This window comes from Simochromis diagramma, unplaced genomic scaffold (assembly GCF_900408965.1).
Source record: "Simochromis diagramma unplaced genomic scaffold, fSimDia1.1 OVJJ01000333.1, whole genome shotgun sequence".
NCBI lineage: Eukaryota > Metazoa > Chordata > Actinopteri > Cichliformes > Cichlidae > Simochromis > Simochromis diagramma.
The window spans coordinates 1440755-1467529 of NW_024386765.1; the positions used below are offsets into that span (position 1 = coordinate 1440755).

General features: G+C 40.7%; 1 protein-coding gene across 2 annotated transcripts in view; it reads left to right on the top strand.

The window, feature by feature from the left end:
- necab2 (N-terminal EF-hand calcium binding protein 2) overlaps positions 1-26775 on the top strand; it is a 149845-nt gene that overhangs the window by 57431 nt on the left and 65639 nt on the right. For both annotated transcript variants that reach the window (XM_040035152.1, XM_040035162.1), the window contains exons 6-7: positions 20873-21009; positions 21423-21547. In XM_040035152.1, the coding sequence (XP_039891086.1) occupies positions 20873-21009; positions 21423-21547 (262 nt within the window). The remainder of the gene's footprint in view (positions 1-20872; positions 21010-21422; positions 21548-26775) is intronic.

A 26775-nucleotide genomic window follows, 5' to 3' on the forward strand; every position in this document is an offset into this window, starting at 1 on the left:
CTTTAAGGTTTTGACGAGCCAGCTAATGCAAAGAAGTCCTGCTATGTTGAATTTCCTTTGTAGCATGCCTCTCTAGTCTTCGGCATAGTATCTCTTACCTGCCTGTGTGACACCAGTTAGTGGGACTGTCAGGTTTTTTAATGATCTGTGGTTTCTTTTATAAATCTTTTGCTATTCTTTCTTTGTGCTTTCTCAAGTTTTTTTTCCCAATCTTCTTCTGTCTTTTGGTCTGTGTGAGTTTATTCTCAGTCTGCCTTTCAGGTTACTTGCTTTTTTTATTTTGAAGGTTAGCTCCTTTTCCCCATTTTTACTTCCCGCCGTTGTTCTTTCCCCACTCTCATTAGTGTCTGAGTTCACCTGTTGCTCTCCCTCATGTTGTTGGTTTTCTTCTGCTGCCTCCTGAATTTCTTTTGGATCGTTCCTGTTTGATTTTTGGATCGTATTAGTTCAGTGGGCTTTCTTCTCTCACTGCACAGCACCTTTATTGTTAAGTCCTTTTAAAGTTCCTTGGTTTGTTTGTTTGTTTTTTCCCCATCCATCTGCTGTTTCCTGTTGTCTGCATACTGGGTCCTCCTGTGAGAAATAATAAACAAATTGTGACAGAGACACAATGGAGATATTCTCTGCTACAGCGAATCAAAATGATAATCCTATTATCAGAGGATGACTGCAGTCATTTATGAGCCAACTTACACAAGTGATGTTAATCCATTTCTTTTTATTTTTAACTCAGTGTAACACAATTGTTTTTAGTAAATTTATTGTTAAAATATATCACAATGCAAACGCTCACATATCACATTAATCCCTAGCAGATTTTCTAGGGATTAACCTTTTTTTTTTTAAGTAGGTTTCTAACAGAGGGCAAAGTCCACAAAACTTACATTACACTGAATTTTTTGAACTTTTTAATTATCCTGGCAGTAAAGAAATAAAGGCGTCAGCTGTTGTCCTGCTGTGGCTCATGTCAGCATGGCATCACCTCAAGTGTTCTTTCAAGTTACTATGGTGACAATTGCCATGGAGGCTGGATACTTTAGGGACAGTTGTCATGGATACAGGTTGAGTTGATGTCAGTCTACATGGAGCCAGCTTGTTAGGACAAAAGCTTGGCCCGTTATGTTTTGTGTTCGCAGGCAGATCCCACCAAGGACTGTGGGCCCTGTTTGGTTTCATACTTTTCTGTGGTCTCTTTGGCAAAACTCGATTTAAAGAGTAAGGCCCCAATTTTGTGAACAACAACAAAGATGCACCCGTCCAAGTATTACAAGCAGGGGGGAAAACTGTAAGAGAGAACTTTGCAGAAGGTCTGCCTTCATGTTTGTTGCTAAACTCTTTTTCAGATTCCCCGGTGACGACTGCAACTACCATGCAGTCCACAGGGATAACCCAAAATGTGTTGAAATGCCTCAAATCCAGGATTCTTTGAACTATTCATCTTGTTTTCTATTTTTCCTGAAAGCCTTTATGGCACTATCAGAGTCAGAAGTGGTTCCAGAAAACTATTTTAATTGGCTTTCTGTCCAGCAGGTGGAGATAAGTAACATCCTCTCCCATGAGGTGTGTGTGTGTGTGTGTGTGTGTGTGTGTGTGTGTGTGTGTGTGTGTGTGTGTGTGTGTGGGTAGCTGATAAGCGCTGAAGCAGACAATCGAAATAAGAGGAATATTTCGTCATATCTCCTGACCATACATGCTGTTTTAATGAGCTACTCTCTTTAGCTTTCAGGCTTTCATTGAGCCAGCCAACACAACTCTGTAGGAGCAGATTCATACATGTAGTTTTTCCTGCAGTTAAAATCTTGTTAGGGCAGATTTTGAAATGATCTGCTCAAGAAATTGTTTCGCGCTGGTGAGTGACCATCTATAAGCTTTTTCAGTTGCTTTCCATCCGACTCCTCCTCCCCATCTTTTCTACTCTGTGCCTTTTTTCCCTCTCGTGTTCTCCTCTTTCATCTATGCTCCATTGTCTTCTTCCACCCCCAAACCTTTGCTGCCTTTCCCCACACCTGATCCTGTTCATCCTCTCTTTTCTTCATGAAGATTAAGGTGAAGCGGATCACGGGGGAGCGGGAGGCATTTTGGTCTGTGCACAATAATGCCTGAACAGGGTGAGGAGAGTGGAGAGAGAGGTGGAAGATTGATGGAGAAGAATGGGGAGACAAGAAAGGGAAGGGAACAAGGAAGAAAGATGAAGAGCTGGAATGAGGAGAATGGGTGTGGTGAGAGTGTGACAAGAAGTGTAGATGTGTGAATGAATGGGGGAAAAAATGAAGGTTGTAAAACAGGGGTCTCAAACTTAAATGAGCTGTGGGCAACTGCTGGCACTGTCATCTCATTGGAGGGCCACTTTAGTGTTCAAGTAGTACAAAATTAAAAAAAAACACCCACAAATATTTCCAAAAATGTAGTGTTTTGTTTTTTTAAAAAATTCAAATATTGCATAACAAGACAAAACCGCAACATGAATGCATTTTATTCTCACTCTTAACTAACTGAAGCCTTTCAGTGAACTACCAAATAAACAAATTGAGACTCTTTCTAGTATTTAACTAAATAAAATGCAGACATAAGTGAACACATTCGTTTTTGACTTCTAGTGAAACTTGCTTTCTTTACAAATAACTCTCTCACTGAACTAACAGCCAATCCCTCAACATGTTTGTACTCTCTGCTCATATTGCCTTCATTTTAAAACATGTTTTGCTTTTCAAAGAACTTATTTTCACATTGCACTGAACAACAAACAAAACCTCCCTAACAAAAAAAGTAACTTCAAGGGCCAAATTGCATTATATTTCTTCACGTCAATACACAGGTCACAAGGAGGGTTGACGTGTGCTGGAAGTGGCCCCCGGGCCACGTGTTTGAGACCCCTGTTGTAAAACATGCCATGTGGCTCGCTGTGTACGTATGAGAGTATTCTTGGTGGTTTGTGCAGCATTCATGCCTTATTCATAAGGATTTAATGTGGGTTTATGATGAAAATATTAATACACAGTACAATAATGTTGAAAGGTAGAAGTGGAGTGTTTCGTTGAAGCGGAGCCTGTGGTCTTGAACTTTTAGCCTTGTGTAATTTTCTGTTCTGTGAAGCTTTAAAAACGGGCAAATGACCGTAAAAGGTTTTCAGCCAAGTCAAAAATATAACTGAATATATGAATAAATAATTGCTTTGTGAAATAATTACATAAAATTAAATTTTAATGTTAAAACCACTTAGTTGGTTCATTTAGAAAAAAAAAAACCCCACTCTTGTTTCCTAGTCCAATTTCCAACTGCTGACATACCATATGTCTAATAAATTATTTTAATTGACCAAACTAAATTTAGAAATACAGCATGCTGGTAGTGAAGTGAAGAAAATTAATAAAACTTGTGAATTTGGAGGTAAAGCTAAAATTCTTAATTCATGTTCTTAGATTTACTACTAAATGAAAGGACTTGCTGGTTTTTAATCCATTCTTTTGAACACATAATGACAACAGCTGAGTTTGGTTGTGCTGGAGGTAGCTTCCTGTTAAAAGGGAGTTCCTCCTCCCCACCATTGCCAAGTGCTTGTTCATAAGGGAAAGCATTTTGGCACCTGTATATGAGCTACAGAGCCTCTGCTAATAGCATTAAGTGAAGGGGATATAGATGTTGGTTGTGGGGTCGTGGCACTTAGCTGCCTTAAGCACTCTAAAGCTGACACATTTCCTTCAAATAAAGAACTGCACTTCTAAAGGTTTAGCTACAGAAATACCACACAGAGACCTTGTGCTGCTTCTCTTTTCTCCTCAATGTTCTGATGAGGAGGTATTGATACCGGATACGAACCTTTTCATGTTGACCTGACTCTCAAAAGTAACGTTTAGTACCATCAGAAACATCATCAGGAAAAAAAAAAACAGGCCTAGCAGAGCAATCTCAGCTGCAGAGCTTTTCCTCACTATTCTTGATCTAAATACAGTGGGGCAAAAAAGTATTTAGTCAGCCACCGATTGTGCAAGTTCCCCCACCTAAAATGATGACAGAGGTCAGTAATTTGCACCAGAGGTACACTTCAACTGTGAGAGACAGAATGTGAAAAAAAAATCCATGAATCCACATGGTAGGATTTGTAAAGAATTTATTCGTAAATCAGGGTGGAAAATAAGTATTTGGTCAATAACAAAAATACAACTCAATACTTTGTAACATAACCTTTGTTGGCAATAACAGAGGTCAAACGTTTACTATAGGTCTTTACCAGGTTTGCACACACAGTATTTTGGCCCATTTTGGCCCATTCCTCCATGCAGATCTTCTCGAGAGCAGTGATGTTTTGGGGCTGTCGCCGAGCAACACGGACTTTCAACTCCCGCCACAGATTTTCTATGGGGTTGAGGTCTGGAGACTGGCTAGGCCACTCCAGGACTTTCAAATGCTTCTTACGGAGCCACTCCTTTGTTGCCCGGGTGGTGTGTTTTGGATCATTGTCATGTTGGAAGACCCAGCCTCGTTTCATCTTCAAAGTTCTCACTGATGGAAGGAGGTTTTGGCTCAAAATCTCACGATACATGGCCCCATTCATTCTGTCCTTAACACGGATCAGTCGTCCTGTCCCCTTGGCAGAAAAACAGCCCCATAGCATGATGTTTCCACCCCCATGCTTCACAGTAGGTATGGTGTTCTTGGGATGCAACTCAGTATTCTTCTTCCTCCAAACACGACGAGTTGAGTTTATAGCAAAAAGTTCTACTTTGGTTTCATCTGACCACATGACATTCTCCCAATCCTCTGCTGTATCATCCATGTGCTCTCTGGCAAACTTCAGACGGGCCTGGACATGCACTGGCTTCAGCAGCGGAACACGTCTGGCACTGCGGGATTTGATTCCCTGCCGTTGTAGTGTGTTACTGATGGTGACCTTTGTTACTTCGGTCCCAGCTCTCTGCAGGTCATTCACCAGGTCCCCCCGTGTGGTTCTGGGATCTTTGCTCACCGTTCTCATGATCATTTTGACCCCACGGGATGAGATCTTGCGTGGAGCCCCAGATCGAGGGAGATTATCAGTGGTCTTGTATGTCTTCCATTTTCTGATGATTGCTCCCACAGTTGATTTTTTCACACCAAGCTGCTTGCCTATTGTAGATTCACTCTTCCCAGTCTGGTGCAGGTCTACAATACTTTTCCTGGTGTCCTTCGAAAGCTCTTTGGTCTTGGCCATGGCGGAGTTTGGAGTCTGACTGTTTGAGGCTGTGGACAGGTGTCTTTTATACAGATGATGAGTTCAAACAGGTGCCATTCATACAGGTAACGAGTGGGGGACAGAAAAGCTTCTTACAGAAGACGTTACAGTTCTGTGAGAGCCAGAGATTTTCCTTGTTTGAGGTGACCAAATACTTATTTTCCACCCTAATTTACGAATAAATTCTTTACAAATCCTACCATGTGAATTCAGAATCACCTGACAGTGAAGGGCAAATAGCCTTCATTTGCACAATCGCTGCTAAATACCTTTTGCCCCATTAATTGAAAAGAAGGGAAAAGTCCTTCCAGTTTTCTGCTCCCTTTTATTATAGAGTTGAGCTTAAGTGAAACTAGAAGCAAACTTACACTCTTATTTATTATAAAAAACGGAATTATTTAGTAAATGTTTAACAATGTTTGCTGCATTTCTTTAGCCCAGAATGAAATGTTATGGGAAACTACTGAATGCATCGTCATTAAGGTTGATATAGTCTACTCTAAGCATCCTGAAGGATAACACCTAGATAGATTGGCACCAATTCTTTGTGTATAGCCTAAGTTTTAATTTCACAATAAGATGAATTCCATAAAATATGTTACATATATTCAACTCACACCAGTCATCACTCATCCTAATTATAAATCTTAAATATATAACAGCCCCCCTACAAAAACAACTCTTTCTCTCCAAGGAGGAAGGGACAGATAGAGTCAGACTCAGAGTGGGGCTGTACCTCAAACCTAAAATCACTAATCAGTTGGTGAATCCTTTGGCTGGAAAAAGGTGGCAAGTAATACAAGGCCCTCAGCCTCCGTAGTTTCAAGTTTTACTAAATGCACTGAAAACATTTTTTAAGTTGCGATTCCTTTTATGGACAAAAAACGAGGATAAAGTAGGCTAACCACTAAAAGAAATGTTTTAATCTTAATCTTCAAAGAAAGGGTGTCTGCCTCCCAAACCCAAATTTGGAGTTGGTTCCACAGAAGAGCACCCTGAGAGCTGCAGGCATTGCCTCCAGTTTTACTTTTGGTAACTCTTGGAGCTACAAAGCAAGCCTGCAGTCTAAGAGTAAAGAGCTCTGCTGCAATTTTCTGGTGCTATGAGGTCATGAAGTGCTTTCAGTGTGTCCAGTCAAAAGAAGTTAGCTTTCTTTCAAGCTCCTGTGAGTAGTCACACTGCAACATTTTGTATCAGCTGCAGGCTACAATACTGGGACATCCTGATAATGAAGAATTACAATAGTCCAGCCTTCAAGTAAGACATCCGAGGGTTAGTTTTCCATCTTTAATGTTCCCAGTGTGATGAACTGTACCAACATGATCTCATTTTTTAAAATATTTATGTTTCCTGACCATTGTCCCTGCCAAACTTACATCGCTCAGTGCAACATTGTTTATCTATTTTCTGATGTTCAGATTCTAACATGTTCAGTATGGTAGCACAGTTGTGAGCATGTTGGCATTTAGCTCATGGCACAGCTGTGCCTCGGTGTAGTTAAGAGAAATCTTGGCATGGATGGACTCTTTTTTAGATGCCAACGTTCACATTTTGGACAGAGAGGACAGATGGTTTGAAAGAGGATTGAAAGAAGGCAATTAGGTCCACTGTGAGCGACCATCTTTGAACAGAGGCGGTGGTTTACGACACCAACTGTTTGCCATCTATAATCCAGTTTTGAGTTCCCTCCCCAGACGCCTTAACGCCCACTCACACCCTGGGCCATCTGACCTCAGGAAATCACATGATAGGGTGGGGCCAGGTTTCACAATGAGCTCACCCGAAACCCTGGCTGATTGTGACCCACACCCGCTTTCACACCTTGGCTCATGTGATTAGGTAGAGGATCATCAGGGGGTCCTTTGTCCTGCTTTGGGCGGAAACACCCACTGGGTTTAAATCTGGGACTCCCCACCATTTGACCCTTAGAACTGAAGAAGCTTCTCGGATGAGAGGTGAAACGTCTTCAAGCAACTTAAAGAAGTCCAGACGCTTTTCTTTCCAAGCTCCTTAGACTACGATGACCTGGATGACTGAGAACCTTCACAGACATACAGCTCTTTATCTTACAGTCTTTATTTTATGAAATAAATAATATATACAATATATTTCTTAACAATAGCATCCTGCTGTGTTTTATTGTACTTACACACAGCTAACAAGGTGCCAGTTGGTTTTGAACTTTCAGACTCTGCATCCCTTTCATTTTCATCACTAAAAGCAGCTTCTACAGTAGTAGCCATAGTTCACTCCATCACCCATTTTTCTACCAAACAATACTGTAGATGGAATAATTTCTTGCCTTGAGGCAACTTCAGATGGGTCAAATCAGCTGCTGTGTTATTGTATTAGCTTTATATATGTGTTTTTATATGTACCTGTACCTGCCTGTCTCCTGTCAAAGTGCTGCAGGTCTCTACAAAGTGGAGGTGGACATGTGACTGACAAATCTACAAAGTGTGCTGCTGACTGAATAGGATGTGAATAATTTGTGTGTGAGATTGTGAGTGTATGTAAGAGAGGGAGGGAGAGGCAGAACTGGCAGTGTGTGTGTTTGTGTGTGTGTTGTTTTGTCGGTATGTTGACTGATGAGGTTACACCCAACGCATGAATAATGCAGAGGACTGTGGGAGTGGGAAAAGGAGAGGAAAAAATGGAGAGATGGATGGATAATTGGGTGAAAGGAGTAGGGAGAGACATCGAACCCCACTCAGTGATTTAATCCAGATTTGACTGAATGGGAAATTAAAACACACAAATGAAACAGAAAGCTCAACACAGCACGCGGTGCATTCCTCTTGTCGCTTCATCCCTTTCATTCCCTTCTCTTCTGCATCTCTTTTTTCCCATCCCCCTTCCTATCCTCCTCCTGTTTCTCCCCGCCTTCGACCTCCATCCTCCTCCTCGCCTTCATTTTTTCCCATCTCTCTCTCTCTCTGTGGGCCTGTGATGCTGGCATGCTATCTGAAGAGTGTGTATGATTCTGATGCCTGTTTGTGAGCTTGCCTTCTGTTTAGAAACAAACTCAGGCATGCTGCCTCCTGTTAACCACTTCCACACTTCCAGAAGTCACTTCCACCAGTCAGATCTCTCCAAACAGACCAAATGTTGATGTATTATCTTTTGCTTTTTATAGCTTTCCTCAGTCCTGACTGCAAAAACAAATATGTCATGGTTATGTGTCTATGTTTTAATTAATACGGATAATTGTAATGTTGTACAAGTTTCCCTGTAAGTTTCTGGTTGTGGAAAAATGATCAGTTTCTTGTGAGATCTGGTCATTGACTTGCAGCTACATTCTCTTTAGATCTGCTTTCCATTGCTCACATGTAGTTAAATAAAGGGAAACTACTTACTGCCTTAAAAGATGGTGCCTCAATGATTTGAGTGACATTCAACTGCCAAAAAATATATATTTTTAACTGGAACAAATGCATCAAAAATTGTGATAAAAAAATAAACAGTAATTATTGGGACCATTAGATTATCTCTCTTGGTTGTCCACTGTTTTGCTGGAGCAGCGCCACTATGGCTATTTTACCTCATTTGGGAATGACAGTGCTCCTGGCAGTGTCCACAAAATGCCTTACACACTGGCTTTTTACCCATCTGCGGGCCAGCTTCCTGTCCCTCTGAAACAGCTCTTAGTTTTCAAAGCTCTGTAAAAAATTCAGCTGAGGCTTCCCATGTGTTGGTTTCAAGGTTTGTTCGTGCTCATGTGTCCATTGAGTCTCTGCTGCTGAAAAAAACCAAAAACAGTGTGATGTGCCAAGAACTACCGTTCCTCCAAAAGCCACTAGAGTCAGGCTCCAAATCAAGTCAACCCCATGGATTGTCATAGACTGTTAAAATGCCCAACTTCATTGATAAAATCACCATGCTTATAACCTGGTTACAACAATAATTACAATTTTTACAGCTAATTTCACAACATGGTTCCTATATAGTCTAATCTTTGTGATACTGGTGCATTTTAAAGTATTTATAATAGAATTATCTGCCGTATGGTGCAAACTGTCCAAGAAGTTTATAATCTTGTTTCAGTGGGTCAGACTCAAGTATTTTAATGATTATATTGCTTAGCGCCAGTTAGCAGGGTCTGATGCTACATGTTTCAGTCAATGGGTGCAGCTTGCTTACTAAGCTTGCTAGCCTTAGCTGATAACTTAGCACTCGCTTGTCACTTCTGGCATGAAAACAAAAAAAGGTCACCTTAAAGCTGAAAGGCCACAAAATGTGGCAAAGCCATTGGATTATATTATGGTGATTACACCCATCTTTTATATACAGTCTATGGTTTACATAGGTGAGATTGTTCACATCCTTAAATTCTGAATAGCACCAAATCACAACAACAGTTGCCTCAAGGCACTTTATATTGTATGGTAAAGAGCCTACATTAATAGAGAGAAAATCCCAACAATTAAATGAGCCCTTATGAATCAGCACTTTGGGAAAGTGGGACGGAAAAACTCCCTTTTAACGAGAAAAAACTTCCAGCAGAAGCAGGCTCAGAGAGTAAGAGCTGTCTGCTGTCGACCGGTTGGGGGTGAGAGGAGGGATACAGGACAGACGACACACTGTGACAGAGAGCTACATCCTCAGGTGAATCCCTGCTTGCAATTCCACTTAGAGACTTAAGTTTAAAGGAATTGGTAACCTCTTCTAAAACCCTTTTAAAATACATTTTTATAGCCTTGTGTTGATGTGATTCTATTCTGGTTATTTTCTGTTACTTGCTTATTGAGTATCACTAGTCTTAATATCCTTTGTAGAGGAAAAGTATAGGGTTTTTTTTTTCAATCTCTATATTGTGTTTTTCAATTTCCATACTTTGCATATTACTAACCCAGGAGAGTCCTGAGAGGAGGACTGTGTATACAGAATATTTCAGACTGCTTGGGAGCCTGCAATGTCCATATCTGACTGCCGTATTGCAGCATGATCAGCCCTGAGATTTTATCCACACCTTTTTTGTTCAGCCTTGAACAAAAAGTAGAGGCTTTTCCAATCTGACTACTGAGCTCCATCTCCAGAAACAGGGTGTCAGTGAGGACTGTCCCAAAGCATTTGAATTTATGGATGGTAGTTTGTGGAGGGGACTATCAACACCTTGGCCCACAATATTTATTTTTTAGGTACATGGTTAAGCCAAAGTGACTGTAGAGAGTCAGTCCATCAGTTTATTTGAGGCTGTGTTCACGGTGTGTGGGAACTACAGCTAAAGAGAAAGTCTCATACGATAACAGCCTTCCCCTTTATGCCAAAATGCTCATTCATATAATCTAATAATTCCTATAGGCGCATGATCACATAAATTATGATTAATACTGATTTATTGTAGCTTTCTCAAAAGTATCTTGTGTCATCTTTGTTTAACCCTTTAAGACCGGTCGGAGCGGGCACGCTCCGTTTTGAGTAACTATTTTTGAAATTCCTGTAGAACTGCAACCACATAAGCTAGCGCAATTATTTTTTTTGCATATGAAACCGGAGGACTTGTACTCACATTTTTGCCATCAGCTTGTCCTAAATCACGGTTTCCTTCCACATAGGGCATTGCAAATATTTCGTAAAAAGCGCTTGCAGGAACAAAAACACAATATTCCAGAAACACGGTTTGCCGATCTGATCAGCTGTTCATAACACTTCCTACGTTGGAATAGACATCAGCGCATGTCCGCCATTACCTGCCCAAAACCGCAAGTGACGTCATTTTCGCAGAAAATGTAGTTTTTTACCTTCAGGGCCTTATAAGCCGATACTGTTGGTTTTAAAGTCATGTTTGACTTTATGCTTTTCTGTATAGTTTCAAATTGCACTGCTGGAAATAGTTTATTTTGATGCACATTTTTTGCAAATTTGCATTATACTATTTCTTTTCGGTTTTCCTGCAGTATATAAAAATTGGTGTATCTCAAAAATAAAACTATGAAGAAACTCAAAATAAATTTCCTGTGGTGGGAAACTGTTTTGTGGAACTTTTTTGTATTTACAGTTTTGAAGGATAAACCTCGTAAATTTCTCTAACTAGAAATATATGTAAAAGACCATTATCAATTTCTTTTGTAGTTTATTGTACTTTATTGCAATTTATGCAGTTACTATGGAATTCATGGATACATATTATTAAAATTTGGGATATAACGGTTGTATTGATGTATAGCAACTTGAAATGCTCCCAAAAATGGCACTACAGCATGTAAAAATATAAAGTTGAGCTCTGGTTAAACAATCCGTAAAGATAAGTTCTCTAGCACCCACAACTGTGCTTTAAAAGCAAGGCTCTTAAACCAGGGGTCTAATTTGCATATTGAACCAAATACAAACACGGAAAAAAACACAAGTCAAACATTTGAAGACATTTTAACTGTAACTCTCTCTTTTTTTTTTCGTTTGGTGAGTGGCTGTGCAGTGGCCACAAAATCCCACTGAGAGTAGATTATGGCGGTGCACCCTCTGTGTATGTGTCCACCCTCAGGTTAGTGTCATGCTAATGGCCTGGTAGATGTTTTCAGTGGAGGAGAAGCGGGTGGTCAGCCATCCGAGTCCACCATTAGTGCTCAGTCTCACACACTCGCGTGCACACAGTGTACACACTCAGCTGAGCTTTCTGTGGTCAGCTAGCAGTGCAGCTGGGATGTCTTAATAAGAAGATGGTCACTGGGAGTAAAAAAAAGGAAAGTGGAGAGTAATAACCAAGGAAAACAGGCTGAGCTGTGTGTGTGTGAGAGAGAGAGAGAGAGAAGAGAGAGAGAGAGAAAGAGAGAGAGAGAGAGAGAGGGAGAGAGACTGACTGACTGCAGCTAAATCTGATTACTGAGGCAGACGGTGAGAATAGACATTTATGGGGAATATGTTTCTCCCTGTTACAGGTGTATTTGCTTAGACCTAGCTTCCATGCAGCTAAAATTGTGTTGCTTGGAGACATATTGACTGAGGTTGCTCTGATACGATTTTAATTGGCTGATGTATGAAGCTGAGGCAGGGTTTTCGAATAGCAGACGAGCCAGGGAGATATGCTTATGCTTTCCAATCCATCAAACTTCTGTTATCCCCACAGGTAGAGACCTGCTTTGGGAGACAATGTCGGATCTGCAGTGAGACTTGTGAAATAAAATTTGACTCGTCTTAAACTGTGAAATGAAAGGAATTAACAGGACTTCAACTGGCAGACAACTCAGACGTCTGGTAACATAAACAACTTTTATTGGTTTCCATGGCAAACAAGATCAAACTAATAGAAAGTAATCTAAAAATAGTCAGCCAAAGAAGTCTCCAGAGAGCACACAGTGGTAGGCTGAGATGTGGGCGTTGTATGTCCTGAAGCAGTTTGAAGGAGAGTTAAAAGGAAGTGCAGGGACAGGAAACTGCTCACAGGGTATATGAGCTCTTCTCTTCTCTTCTCTTCTCTTCTCTTCTCTTCTCTTCTCTTCTCTTCTCTTCTCTTCTCTTCTCTTCTCTTCTCTCAGGGTAGCAAAGTAACAGGCGCTCTGTGTTTCACCACTTTGACACTTTTGACTTTCTTCTTGTCTTATTATTCTTATGGTGAAACTTTGAGCTCCCCATGACTGTTAATAATCTTTTTTTTTCTTCCATGCCAATCAGATTCACAGTGTGCTGCACTGACCTGACATGTAGTTATATTTCTCGGGAGTTGTTCTTGCCAGGTTATGTGGAAGGTTGCAATGTAGGATTAAGAGGGGTTTCTGGTTACATCCTAAGTAAATTTCCCACTGAAGCATAAATCAGGCGTCAAGCAATGGGTGACATGTAGCAGAGCATGCTTCCTGGACACAAGCTGGGGCCTGATCCCTGCAAGAAATCGCTGGGTCACCCAGAGTTAATTGAATGTTTTTAAAATTTTATTTTGAAAAACAAAAAGCATAGAAATTTGCACAACGGTGTTAAATATTTCCCCCATAAAGACGACATTTAAGGACCTCCCGTGTAACCTTAATGACAAGTTGTAACACTTCAGTATATGTGTATAAAGATGTGGTTTGACGGCCATTAGAATAGTTTCCGGGTTATTCCAAGTGTCACTACATTATGATGCAAACCCGATCATTTTGTTCTACAAGCACGCCTGAAATTTGACAGACAGAAACCACTTGTGTCAGAAAAAAATTCAAGGGTTACTTTTGGTTGCCTTTCAAAGGGTAAAGAGTTAAGTTAACATAGTAGGACCTACTGAAGCAGCCCACCACTGCACCAGCTGTTTATCTAACATGATACCATAGAACTTTTTTTTGTCTCTTTTTTTCACACCTGATTGCACATCCATTCCCTTCTAAGAGCTCTCACTCAATTTCTCTCCTTTGAGACTGATCGTGCTCCTTCACGCTAAGCTGAAGGATATAACGAATTATCAGTGGATCGATACCAACACTTACATCCTCTATGTCAGCCGTCTGTCTGAGAGATGGTCAGCCAGCAACAGCTTTGTCTCTGCCCTGATGTACGGTGAACTGTGAAGACCGTTGTTACATTATTAAGACTGAACGGCACCACAATCACAACTTGATTTGGGGCTTTACTAAAATGGGAGAGCCACTCACTGTTTCATCATGCAGAACCCAGTCATTACATCTTGGTGGATGCTGCTGTGAGCAGAGGTTCTTAGGTTAACCTCTTTTCTCCTCTCCCATTTTGTTAGAATTAATGAAGTCGATGTGTAGCTTTAAAGTGCAAGGGAAGCATATGGCAAATGGCCTGATGTTGTCTGCAAAGGTTTGCCACACACTGCACTGAGGTTGTTTGCATGAAGTCAGTGAGTTTAATGAAGTCAATTTTGCAAGGCACATAAAAGCAAATCGAGTAAGAAGTAAAGTTCTTACTTTACTGAACAGTGCATCCTTGGTATGAATTCATTAAAGGTTTTATAATTTTCTCTAATAATGTATTTCAGATGCTGCTATATTTCTTTTAATTTGCTGCCCCAGATCTCGAGCTTGGATGTGAAGCAGAGGTGATATTCTTATAGCCTTGAGGCGACTTTTGTTGTGATTTGGCGCTATATAAATAAAATTGAATTGAATTATAGTTTGTTTCTACCGGGATGCAGGTTTTTATCACAGTTTCGAAGAGAGCATTATGCTACCTGGTTTGCCTTAGGTCATAACAGAAGGTAACTGTAGCCACGAGTAGCCACTCGTGTCAATCATACTGGAGATGAACATGTCACCACTGCCTCTCCACAAAGCTTTTGTGACCCCATCAGGGACAGGCTGAGGGTGGAATAATTTCCCCTAACTAGAACAACCTCTGTAATCACTGATTACCACCTACAATCTTCTGTAATCAGCCACCTCCATCTTGCTACAAAGTGTGTGTGTGTGTGTGTGTGTGTGTGTGTGTGTGTGTGTGTGTGTGTGTGTGTGTCAGAAAGAGAGAAGAAGGGTGGGTGGGGGGGGGGGGGGCTAAACTCATGCGTAGGTTGTTAATGAGGAGTTTATGAGGGAAAAGCAAGAGAGCAGGATGAAATATCACAGGCACATACAAAGGACTGAGTGACCTCCCTGACGCAGTCTCTTACTAGTAACTGAATAAATTAGTTTTACTGAAAAAAATACTTTTGGACTATTTTTCACTTTTATTGGATAGTGGGGCAGAATCACACCCAGGCTCCTGCAGCCTTTTGCCACATTAGCCCCATGCTCAACCGGGTAAGTTAAAGAAAGACCTTTATTTTTAATTTTTCTAACAACAAAGCCACCTCCGTGCTGGAATAAAAACTATGTCAGGGCATATTGTTGCTTTACGCATATGCATCATTTCATAGGAAGTCTCTGGCACAATGCTGTTTGGAAGAGGCATCAAAATACAATAAAAATGTTAAGCCTCACCGTCGTGACGGTTTGAAGGAGAGCTTTGTATTTCAACACAGTAACACTGTAACTCAGTTTATCTATGAGATAAAGACACACTCATAGATGCTAGGAATAATACACAAAGCTAATTACCAGGTCGTGTTCAGGGAGCCAGCTGAGAGAGGGAGGGTGTATCTCCTCCTGGGTCAGTGATCTGTGTGAATTATAGATCACAGTTTTCATATCCTGGGTTTTGTAGCTGGGTCCATGTGAAACATTTGAAAGAGGGAGCGAGGAGGGGGCAGGATGACTGAGGAAGAATGGGGAGGACCACGGTGGATATACACGCTACCTAAAACATGTTGCATTCACTGCATATTTTAAAGTGTTCTGCAGCTGTTTGAGCTGGATTAACATCATTAACTGGTGAAAATGTGTTTAAAAGTTTGGATAGTTTCAGATGTGTTAAACCAAATTTTATTAATGTTTGGTAAAATGGCACATGTTATACAGCCTGGTGTCATACAGGGGCTCATCAGATGGCCTCCATTGTTAAGTCATGATCTTTAAAACAGTTTAAAACGCCCTGCACAGTGTTTTGACTGCTTTGTGTATTTATCAGCACCTAGTCTGAACTTTATGTATCTGTAAATTTTCTACTTTTGTACTTTAAGGATGCATAATGACTGTTCGCAGCATTAAATAGATCGGCAATTCTACGAAACAGTTGCTTTATGTACTGTTAGCATTGTAGCAGCTGACTTCTTGGTCGTATTTTTCCATCTGTACTTTTAGAATGGTCATTAAAAAAGGTTTATTTAGGTTGTTTCTCGGTTAACCTTGCTAACACATACCTCAAGCACTAAAAGTAGAGTTGTTAGTGGTGTTGAAAAATAATGCAGTAGTTTGTATTCATCAGTAAATTCTACAAAGGGAAAAAAAAAAGGCCAGTATTCAGTGTCAGCACCCGCTGTATTTAAAACAGCACTGTGTCAAGGTACTTGTCAGGAATGTGTTTTTACTTTTAAGTGGCTAAAATTTAAAGGGACATTTTCAGTAAGGACACAAACGTGATCTCTTATAACAGCCTCATGTCACTGAAAATGTCCTGGAAAATGATTTCTTGAAAAAAGCTGAAAAAAACTCTGCCTGCAACTGTAATAGCATAAAAATGTATTTGTTATACTGTTTACAGCCTCGGGGCCTCTTGTAGTGTTGCTGTATCTGTTCTGTGTGGCAGGTTTTCATAAATGGAGCTGAGCCATTGCTTTTGTTTTACACACTTCTGTGCATTGCTTTACACTAATCGTGATTTTCAGTTTCATGTTTACATCGGTTAATTTGAATAAATGTAATTCTTTAGTGCAGCAATGACAGAAAAAATGGGGGAGAGGGGGAGAGATGGGGAATGGTGTGCCACAGAACTGTTAGGCCTTAAATGCCTTGGCCATTAAGGCACTCCATTTTCTCAAGTTATACTGGTGGCATGTTTTTGGATACCCAAATTGAGAATTTTTTGAATTCTGCACAGTGCCTTTAAAATTTCATACTTCATATTCTTGGTAGCTTGTGTGTCCCTACAACTCTCCAGTTTGTCAAGTCTTATTTTCATGGTTTGCTTTGATGCAAACCTTTGCAAGTAGTGCCCAAATGTTACAGTTATGATCAGCGATCTTGCATACACGTTCATATGAGCTCATGCACTCCTCCATTTTATGTGAGATTGAAATCTGTCTTCATGTTAGGTTTATCAATGCTTAAAAACTTACAACGACATAATATGGTAATATATATGTATGGGGTGACACAGTATCGACAAGGAAACAAATAAGCTTCTTGTTGTTTGTGACACATCCATTCATTTCCATCCAGTCTGTGGATAATGGCTCTGTTAATGATAACAACAGTGGATTGCATTTATATAGCACTTTTCTAGGCACCCAAAGCGCTTTACAATTCCACTATTCATTCATTCACTGGTGCAGGCCAAACCACAGTTGTAGCCACAGCTGCATTGGGGCAGACTGACAGAAGCGAGGCTGCCATATCGCGCCATCGGCCCCTCTGGCCAAGTAGGCGGTAGGGTAAAGTGTTTTGCCCAAGGACACAACGACCAGGACAGAGAGAGCTGGGGGCATCAAACTGGCAACCTTCCGGTTACAGATGAGCTTCCCAACCCCCTGAGTTGCCCTGACTTGTGTTAAATCTTGTGTCTGTTTTGTGTATGAACATTTGGATAATTGTGCTAAGGGCAGTTATATCTCAGCCTTCATCTATTATTTTGCCTCTACCGACCATCATACCTCTTATATCTTAGCTCATCCTTCTTGCAAATCTGCTGATTTATAAGGCACATGCATTTACATTTACCCAGAGGGAATTTCCTACCAATATTTTTTTCGTTTGCTATAAATGCTAGAACTCAGCTTGTCTAACTAAAGACAAAGCATGTTGAATATATCAAATAAATGGCAAGACTTTATCAGCATTTTCCAATTTTAAGACTAAATGTCCACAATTGACTCGCAACACCGTCATAAACTATTCAATAAAACTGATAAGATTCTCCTTTTTCATTTCTGTTTATTCAGACGTGTATCCCTCTTAAATAATTGAATCTCAGCGTGGTAGTCATTAATGTGTCATTGGCGCCTCCTGAATAAAACAGTAAGTACAAATTGGACCACAAGCCTAAATTCTGTAATCTGGTTGCTGTTTTACAGATAGTTGAGCTTTTATTGGATGCTTTTGAAAATCAGAACTAGCTGACTGGACTATTCTGCACACAGATATGGATGAGTTTGGCTCTTTCAGTGTATGCTTGCTTGTGTGCATGTGTGGAAGTCATTGACTATGATAATGGAAGTCAATACAGAGGCCTGTGTGATTCGCTGTCTCACGGGAGCGTTTGTCTTTGATTAGAGTGCAGCAGAGAATGGGTGAATGCACAGGAACCTTAATTGTCTTCCTGAATCACTGCACTGTGACTCCTGACAGTAAAGCTGACATGACCGACTGACTCCACTCTCTAGAGTACATGTGCAGTCAGTTATGGCCTGGTGTTCAATAGTCAGGTTTTCATGTATTATTCTGAAAAGGTTTTGGCCTTAAACATGTCTTAAGCAGTACATGAAAGCTGGCAGTTTTACTTCTTTGTCACCGTTGCCTGTCAGGTCCCAACGCTAGCAGCAAAAATAGAATTCAAATTCTGTCACCATCTCTTAAGTTTGCAGACTGAAGACATCTGGGTGAAGCAAATTGGTTCAGCTGTGTCCAGTTAGCTAATTGAGCTGAAGTTGCTCCATGAGTTGGTGGAAAATACTTTGGTTGACTTTGAAATGTTTCCAGGTGATTAGCTTTGACGCACCATAATCTCGCCGGGGCCTTTCTGTGTGGAGTTTGCATGTTCTCCCCATGTCTGCGTGGGTTATCTCCGGGTACATCAGATTCCTCCCACCAAAGACATGCAGTTAAGTTAATTGTCCATATGTGTAAATGTGAGTGTGAATAGTTGTCTATCTCTGCGTGTTGGCCCTGCAACAGGCTAGCGACCTCTCCAGGGTGTACCCCGTCCCCCTACGGTAGCTGGGAAAGGCTCCAGACTCCAGAGGATGGATGGATGGATGGATGTTTTTTTTGATGCTTTTCCTCCCTGGAGATCCAGTACCACTACTACCAGATTTTATCTATTCTTAAAATGCAGCCTGATGCTTTTTTCTTTTCATTTTTCTACTTTTAAGTTTGCCAGACATGGCACATTCATCAAATAGACTGCCTAGTACTACTATGTTTATGATTTATTGGGCTTTATTTTTGCTATAAAATATGCTAGAGCTGCAGCTGTGTATTTCTCCTTCTATATACTGAGTAAAACATCTTCAAATATGCATAAATAAAAACACTTCCTTGCATTTTCTTCTACTGGTCCAATTTAGGATCTTCGGGGCAGTTGGGAACAAAACTCCCAACCAGCAAGTGGTAAGAGCTACAGTTTGCCCTCGATGGGTTACCGGGACCTAAATTACTTAATCATATGGTCAAATATTGGTACAGTAGAAATAATGAGGGTTAAAATTTTTAGAAACATACTCTTATTAGTTTCGATTTATTTTACATACATGTTTACATATACTGTAACCACTAGCCTTGGAAATAACTCTTGTTAATGCTAATGTTCCCAACTTGGAGCAAAAATGAACTGTTCATGTCAATTTTTTAGAATTTAGATTAATTTTTTGAGAGAGAAAGAGAACAAAGAAAAACCAAAACACTACCTTAAAGTCTTTAAATGCAAACTGTAACTTGCAGTAAACTGTAAAGTACAGCCTCACGCACACAGCTTGAAATCCAGAACTGACAGATGTGCTGCGACTCATTTTGAATGGACTGGCTTTTTTAAAATTTATTTAAAGCACACCCTCACGCAGTTAAATAATTAAGTGGTCGCCGTGATAAGGTCATCAGAGTTAAAGCAGGAGTGCCAGTCTTATCTGAAACACTCAACTCCTCTGATAGTTTGCTGTGTTCACACTATCAGCGGAGCAGCTCAGGGACGCCTGCTTTGATGCGTTCACTAGGATGTCACTTGTCTTTTTTTTAGCTTCTGTCTTTGAAAATGTTTGATTGAGGTAAAAAAAAAAATTAAAAACTTTTCCAAATTTTCCACATTCACAGGTCTGTCGTGTATTATTGGATTCTCATTTATTTTAAATATGCTTTCGTTCAAGGACTCATAGCCACTCATGACACAATTTAAAACAGCTCTGGGAAAGCTGAATACGAACAGACCGATGCACTTCATCTAAGGCGGCTGGTGTAAATCGGGTGGATCAGTATTGTAGTAGAACGGTGAATGATGCTGACAACTGATGACTTTATTGATCCCTCGCCTTTCTTGCTGCAATGCCTTCGTGTATTGCTAGAGAAGAAGAATATTGTTTCAGCGGCTTCGTGTCTTTGTCTGCTGAATCTGAACTGAAACAGTAGGAAGCAGGAAGTCACATTTTCGTGTCCCTATGGGGCTACAAGATTTCCATAATTCAACATTTCCTTTAAGGCAAAAGTGCTTCTTAAATTCTAAAAGTAAAAGCTTTATTTATATATATCATTTACAGTAATTAGCACACACAGCAGAATAGCATCACACAGTAGTGGCCGTGTGGAGAAAAGCCACAGTCTTCATTTCAAGTTTGTGAAAGACAACGCTTGTCTCAAAGCTTCAGTGACACCAACCTTTCCTTTTTCACTGCAGCTGCGGCACACTACATCCACAAAGTCAAATAATCAACTGTCTGTATAGACATCTCAAGTCGTTCATTATCCAATAATCCATAATAATCCATAATCCATTTTTTTAATATATATATATTTTACTTATCTTATATTATTATTACTATTTTTCTCTTTTTTTAACATGCTCAATGCATCATTTTTGGCATGTCAAGTGTACAGCACTTTGTGTTCAGCTGGTGGCTGATCTGAAAGCGCTATATAAATAAATTGCTTGCTTGCTTGCTTGCTTGCATTACCAGCTGTCATGTTCTCCAAATACAGTGCACTAGTCTGTTTTTACTTGTTATTTTTGCCTCCCTATCTGCTGTCTGTCCACTGCGAGAAGCAAATCAACCATTAAATGAATGCAAGGAAGGAGCAAAATAAGATTTGAGCTGGAAAGTCTCTTCAGGATAGTAACGGACAGGAAGGCTGCAGTGCTGCGCTGTGATGTGTGAAAGACATGATGAAAGGGGAAGAAAACATTGACTTCACAGACATTTTGATGTTACATCTTTTGACAGAACAACTCAAATTATATATGACACACGCTGTCAATCCTTTTTTTTTTTCTCTCCAGGTGTATGAGAGGGGAACCAACGTGGAGCAATTTGTTACCCGTTTCCTGCTGAAGGAGTCAGCCAATCAGATCCAGTCTCTCCTGAGCTCTGTGGAGAGTGCCGTGGATGCCATTGATGAGCAGCACAGCCAATCAGGGTGAGCCAATGAGGGGATCGCTGGCTGTTATGTGTGAAATTGGGAATGTGCACATGTGTGTTTGTTCGTGACTGTGCACATGTGTCACGGTATTATGTGTAAAACTCAGATTGTCAGCGGCTGTAATGGGAACCAGGCAGTGTTTCAAGCACAAATCGTCTTTGGTTAAAACATCTGTCACTCTTGCACGCACACACGGAAACCAATTTTCATCTCCTTCATCACATTTTCATCACCTTCTATCTCACCTTCATTCCTCTTTTGTATCACTCGTGCGTAAGCCAATTCTCCAAATCCAAGGCATTTTATTGTTTTTTTGTCTTCTATTCTCCGTTCCTCCTCCTCACTTTTTTATCTAATTCTCTTTTCCCCCTTCCCTCCTCTCCATCCTTCTCCATCTCTCTATTTTTCAGTCATCTACCTGCCAAAGTGAGTCCACGGATGTCAGGGAAGCACTACGAAAACACTGTCCCTGACTATCCCCCTAATAACAGAGTCAGCGCCAGGGAGGCTGTCAGGACCATCAATACTGCTTCAGGTGACAACTGCAAACACACACACTAAAGCACACGCTGAAGATTGCATGATTGGAGGCCATCCTTCATGTAATTAGCTTCACATCCCATCCTTTTAGCAAGGTTACAAAGTTCTGACTGAGCAGAAATCAAACTCTAACTGTTACTCATCAATTTTACTGCACACACACTTATCCTTATGTAATTTATGCTCCATTGTAAAACACCTAAATCAGCCACCTGCACAGGTCTGATGCAGCTTCCCCGTAGCGGAAAGGCCAGTGCAGAGAAATTCTCATGGAAATGAGGGAACGGGTTTTTGAGGAGTCAAGAGCTGAACTAAAAGCAGCGGAGGAAGACGGCGAATAAAGAAAGCGATGGCTAAGGAAGAAAAGAGAGAACATGGGGAGTTTATTTTTTTCAGCATAACCCTCTAAGGTGTTAAAATTTAAGGGTAAGAGTGTGTTAGTCCACTCAGCACTTGAGTGTCTGGTGATTTTCTATATGAGGATGTGCAAGAGCACTAAAAGTTCCTTTTCTCTCTCTCTTTTACTCTGTTGGTCTTTCTCTCTGTGTCATCCTTCACCAGCTGGTAGTTAGCGCAACACTGTACCCTCACTTTGACACTTTGTACCCTTCAAACAAATTGCTTTTCCAAAAAGTGACACCTCACTTTTTTTTTTCAATATGGTTTTTGTACTTTAGTCTAATTACTTTGGAATTTATTCGTTGAGACATGTACTTAAAAGTCAGGCATTTTCTTTAGTGAATGGACCCTGAAATACAATAAACTCTTGGACTGCTAACAAAACTTTATGTAATGTCTGAACACTGAACTCTTGTGGTTCATTGACGTTATTCTGGCGTATTATGCCAGAGATCCAGCTCCCTGGGAGCTGGATCTCTGGCATAATACGCCCCGATGATTTTGCATAATCCTCCGAAATCAACAACAGTGGAAGTGGTGCCACTTTCTGTTGTCCAACCTTTGCCTTAAATCTAAAAGCAAAACATCTACCTTGAAACAACTGTGTGAAATGTCTGCCTTGCCAGTGAAATGATGTGAATTTTAGAGATCTACTGCTTCACTATCAGGTCTAGAGAGCCTGTTATTCACTTAAACAGGGGGGCCATGCCTGCAGCAGACTCTGTGCTCAATGTTGCTGTCACTGAGTGAGCCACTGACACCTCCTGCAAACTTGCATAAAGTCATTCACATAAAGTGAGGTTCTGATGGTCTTTGTCACCACTGGGTATTGTTAAATGTCCTTCCTTCTGCTGGTTACTGTCCTGGTCATTCTGAGCACATGCAGCTCCTGTTAACAGTGCCATAAACCACAGAAATCTCCCAGCATCCCAATCCAGTTATGATGCTGATATGTGCAGAAGCACTCCTTTAGACAGGGACTAATTTATCCTTTTTCAGGTATTATGCTTGAATGTTTAATAGTGCTTTATTATTCCTTTGCACATCCTCACCATCCCTTTTGTCGAGTTGTCCTCCATCACTTCATTGATATCTTTTTTGATTTTCTTTTCAAACCTTTTTAACCATTTCTTGCCGGTGCGGTAGTTGCCCAGAGTTGTTTTGTTGTCAGAGCAGCTTCGTTCATTCGTTCACTCCCAGACTTTTCATTTGTGATTCTCAGTGACCTAAATTTTCAGAATTCATGATGGACATTATTACAGTGTCCCAAACTGCCCGTGCAAGGTTATAATCTAATGACACCAGTCTGTATGTATCTGACCTTAATTATCAGTCACTAGCAATGTGAGCCAGCTGCCACAAAAAGTTAGGTTTTGTATCGCCAGGGAAGTGTGCAAATATTAGACTTCTTCACCTCCCGCTGTGTGAAATCGCGGTGAACCTTTAATGCAAGTGCACACTTGAGAGGTTGCAGCTGTTTCTATTTCGGTATATTGCAGTTTATGCCAGATGGTTTCCAAGCTGAGCTTCACATGTTACAGAGCCAAATGTGCAGAGGTTAAATGTCCCTTGTCTGATGATTGGTCGTTCCAGCACCATCGCTGCATTGTCACAATCAAAGCTCTTCTGACTTCCTCCATAAAGCGAGAAACAGACTATCATCCTACACGTGTTCCTTACCCCCCACGCTTTGGCAGAATGCAACAACAGAGTGTTCTCATTGTCAGGCTTCATCTTTTCTGATGGGAAAGTACTGACAAAATGACATTGTCTGTTTAGACTCCGTACATGGATGTGCCTCATTTTTCCTCACAAATAGATATGTGATGCCAGCCTCCACATGTTACAAATGACTCGTCCTTTGCCTTGCAGTATATTTCCGAATCATACAAAGTGCCTGCCTAGCTTCTTCATCTACTACAAATGTGATTTCAGTGCATGGATGGGTGCCATTCATGGTTTCTTTAGTTTCATGTCACTGGAGGACGATGATTTCCTGCATGGCTTGTGAGCAGAGAGGCTCTTTGTCTGATTGTACGAGGTCATCATTTGCCAAGTTCTCTATCCACTCTGATAGTCCTGAAGAACATCCAGCACCTTCCATTTGTCTTCTGCTCAATTCTGACAGCTACAACCAAGAGTCATGTCCTCTAGTAGCATCTTTAGCAGGTATCCGATACCAGTCCCATTGACTCTAGGCTCCCAATTTGAATTTTGCATTCATCATATAACTGCCTCAGTGCACCAACACTGGATGAGTGAGATTCACTAGCTTTGACATATGCGCATTTCCAATGAGAACCTTCTTTCTAAATCTACTTTGGAGTATCTGAACTGCAGAATTGTAATTATTGTCTGTTTGGGTGAGCCCTGCCGCTATTTTTCCAGATGTATTCGGGTAATTTTCTTGATACTGCAAAGGGAATTACTGTGATCTCATAGTGGCTCCAAAACAAGAAGAGACCCTACGCTTGAAACGAGACATTTTCTCTAATCAATGTAAACCAGAATACACATATTTCACAGGCTTAACTAGTTTCTTGTGTTTAGAAAGTAATATCCTTACATTGCTAGATAACTTATAAGAGCATTATGGGTAGTGAAGTCCTTGTAATCAAACGTAAGGCAATTATTAGTGCATTAATTCACAAATAAACTGTACATTGTCTTTCATTTACTTTTTTCACAGCTCTTTTAATTGGATTATTAACCTGTTAATGATTCTTATGAAAGAAAATACAGATTATATAGACATATATATTTGATTAAAGTAGTCATAACAGTGTCATCACAAATATTCACAGGGAAGAGTGAAAAAACAGATAAGTGGAGGCTCAGGTGAGAGGAAACCCTCAAAGGAGGGAGACAACCATATTATACACAAGCTCAAGCTGACTCAAAGGCGGGGATCTGACAGATGACAAGATAAAAGTCAGTAATCTCTGTTTTAATGTACAGAGCAGGGATCATACACATGAATGCGGCCCATGAAGCAAACATGGCAGCAAGTGACAGGCGAAAGAAAGACATGAAATCCAAACAATGCCTAATACTATCAAAAAACTGTCAGGAGGGCATGGACAAGAAATACCCCAAAGCAAAATAAAACTCTAGAATATGAAAGATTAAAGACAGTTTGGTAAATATGAAAAGCCACAGGGGAGGTGTATCTGAAGATGAAAGGATATTTCAGAAAAGGCAGGAGCATTAACAAAGAGGACGTGGAGCTGAAAAGGGTACAAGATGACCTGGGTTTACAAAATAAAAAATAATTCAGTGTATGGGTTATTCGATATATTTAGAAATTATCAGTGTTAGTCGAAGTTCAACACTGTTACCTCAAGGTCTTTATGTCATTTTAATGACATACAGTAAAATTACAGTGCCCTCTACAGTTGTTTACAGATGTTCATCCTCTTTAAGCTGTTGCAGTGAGAGTGTTGTCTCAGCTCAAATGTTTTGTTGATTTATTGACTTGAAAATTTGAATTAGTTTCTAATATCTTCTATTTGGTTAAATCTGACAGACAATTGTGAAGATGTCAAAGCCATTACTGATTTATTTTGTTATCAGTGCAAGAGAGAATGATCTGCTGGGGTTTAACTAAATGTTGTGCGGCGATCACATAATATTAGTCTGTGACAGAGAACTCTGCTGTTAGGAGTAGCTTGACTTGTCTCCTTAACTGGTCACGCAGTATGAAAAATGTTCACTGTCACAGCATGTGGCTGATGTCATAAACAGTGCTCCAGTTTTGTGTGGCATGGCCCATTTTGGCTCAGACTTGAACATAAAACAAAAATTAAGCCTATATGAGTTTGTTGCCATGACAGGTTTTTGAGATTTAGTACCCCCTCTGCTGCAGTTAGGTGAGAAGAGTGCTGCTAATGGCTACCTTGGTGTCAGTAAATCTGTGTGTTTCAATGGGATGCCATAGACATATCCACATGGTAGGATTTGTAAAGAATTTATTCGTAAATTAGGGTGGAAAATAAGTATTTGGTCATTAACAAAAATACAACTCAATACTTTGTAACATAACCTTTGTTGGCAATAACAGAGGTCAAACGTTTACTATAGGTCTTTACCAGGTTTGCACACACAGTAGCTGGTATTTTGGCCCATTCCTCCATGCAGATCTTCTCGAGAGCAGTGATGTTTTGGGGCTGTCGCCGAGCAACACGGACTTTCAACTCCCGCCACAGATTTTCTATGGGGTTGAGGTCTGGAGAATGGCTAGGCCACTCCAGGACTTTCAAATGCTTCTTACGGAGCTACTCCTTTGTTGCCCGGGCGGTGTGTTTTGGATCATTGTCATGTTGGAAGACCCAGCCTCGTTTCATCTTCAAAGTTCTCACTGATGGAAGGAGGTTTTGGCTCAAAATCTCACGATACATGGCCCCATTCATTCTGTCCTTAACACGGATCAGTCGTCCTGTCCCCTTGGCAGAAAAACAGCCCCATAGCATGATGTTTCCACCCCCATGCTTCACAGTAGGTATGGTGTTCTTGGGATGCAACTCAGTATTCTTCTTCCTCCAAACACGACGAGTTGAGTTTATACCAAAAAGTTCTACTTTGGTTTCATCTGACCACATGACATTCTCCCAATCCTCTCCTGTATCATCCATGTGCTCTCTGGCAAACTTCAGACGGGCCTGGACATGCACTGGCTTCAGCAGCGGAACACGTCTGGCACTGCGGGATTTGATTCCCTGCCGTTGTAGTGTGTTACTGATGGTGACCTTTGTTACTTTGGTCCCAGCTCTCTGCAGGTCATTCCCCAGGTCCCCCCGTGTGGTTCTGGGATCTTTGCTCACCGTT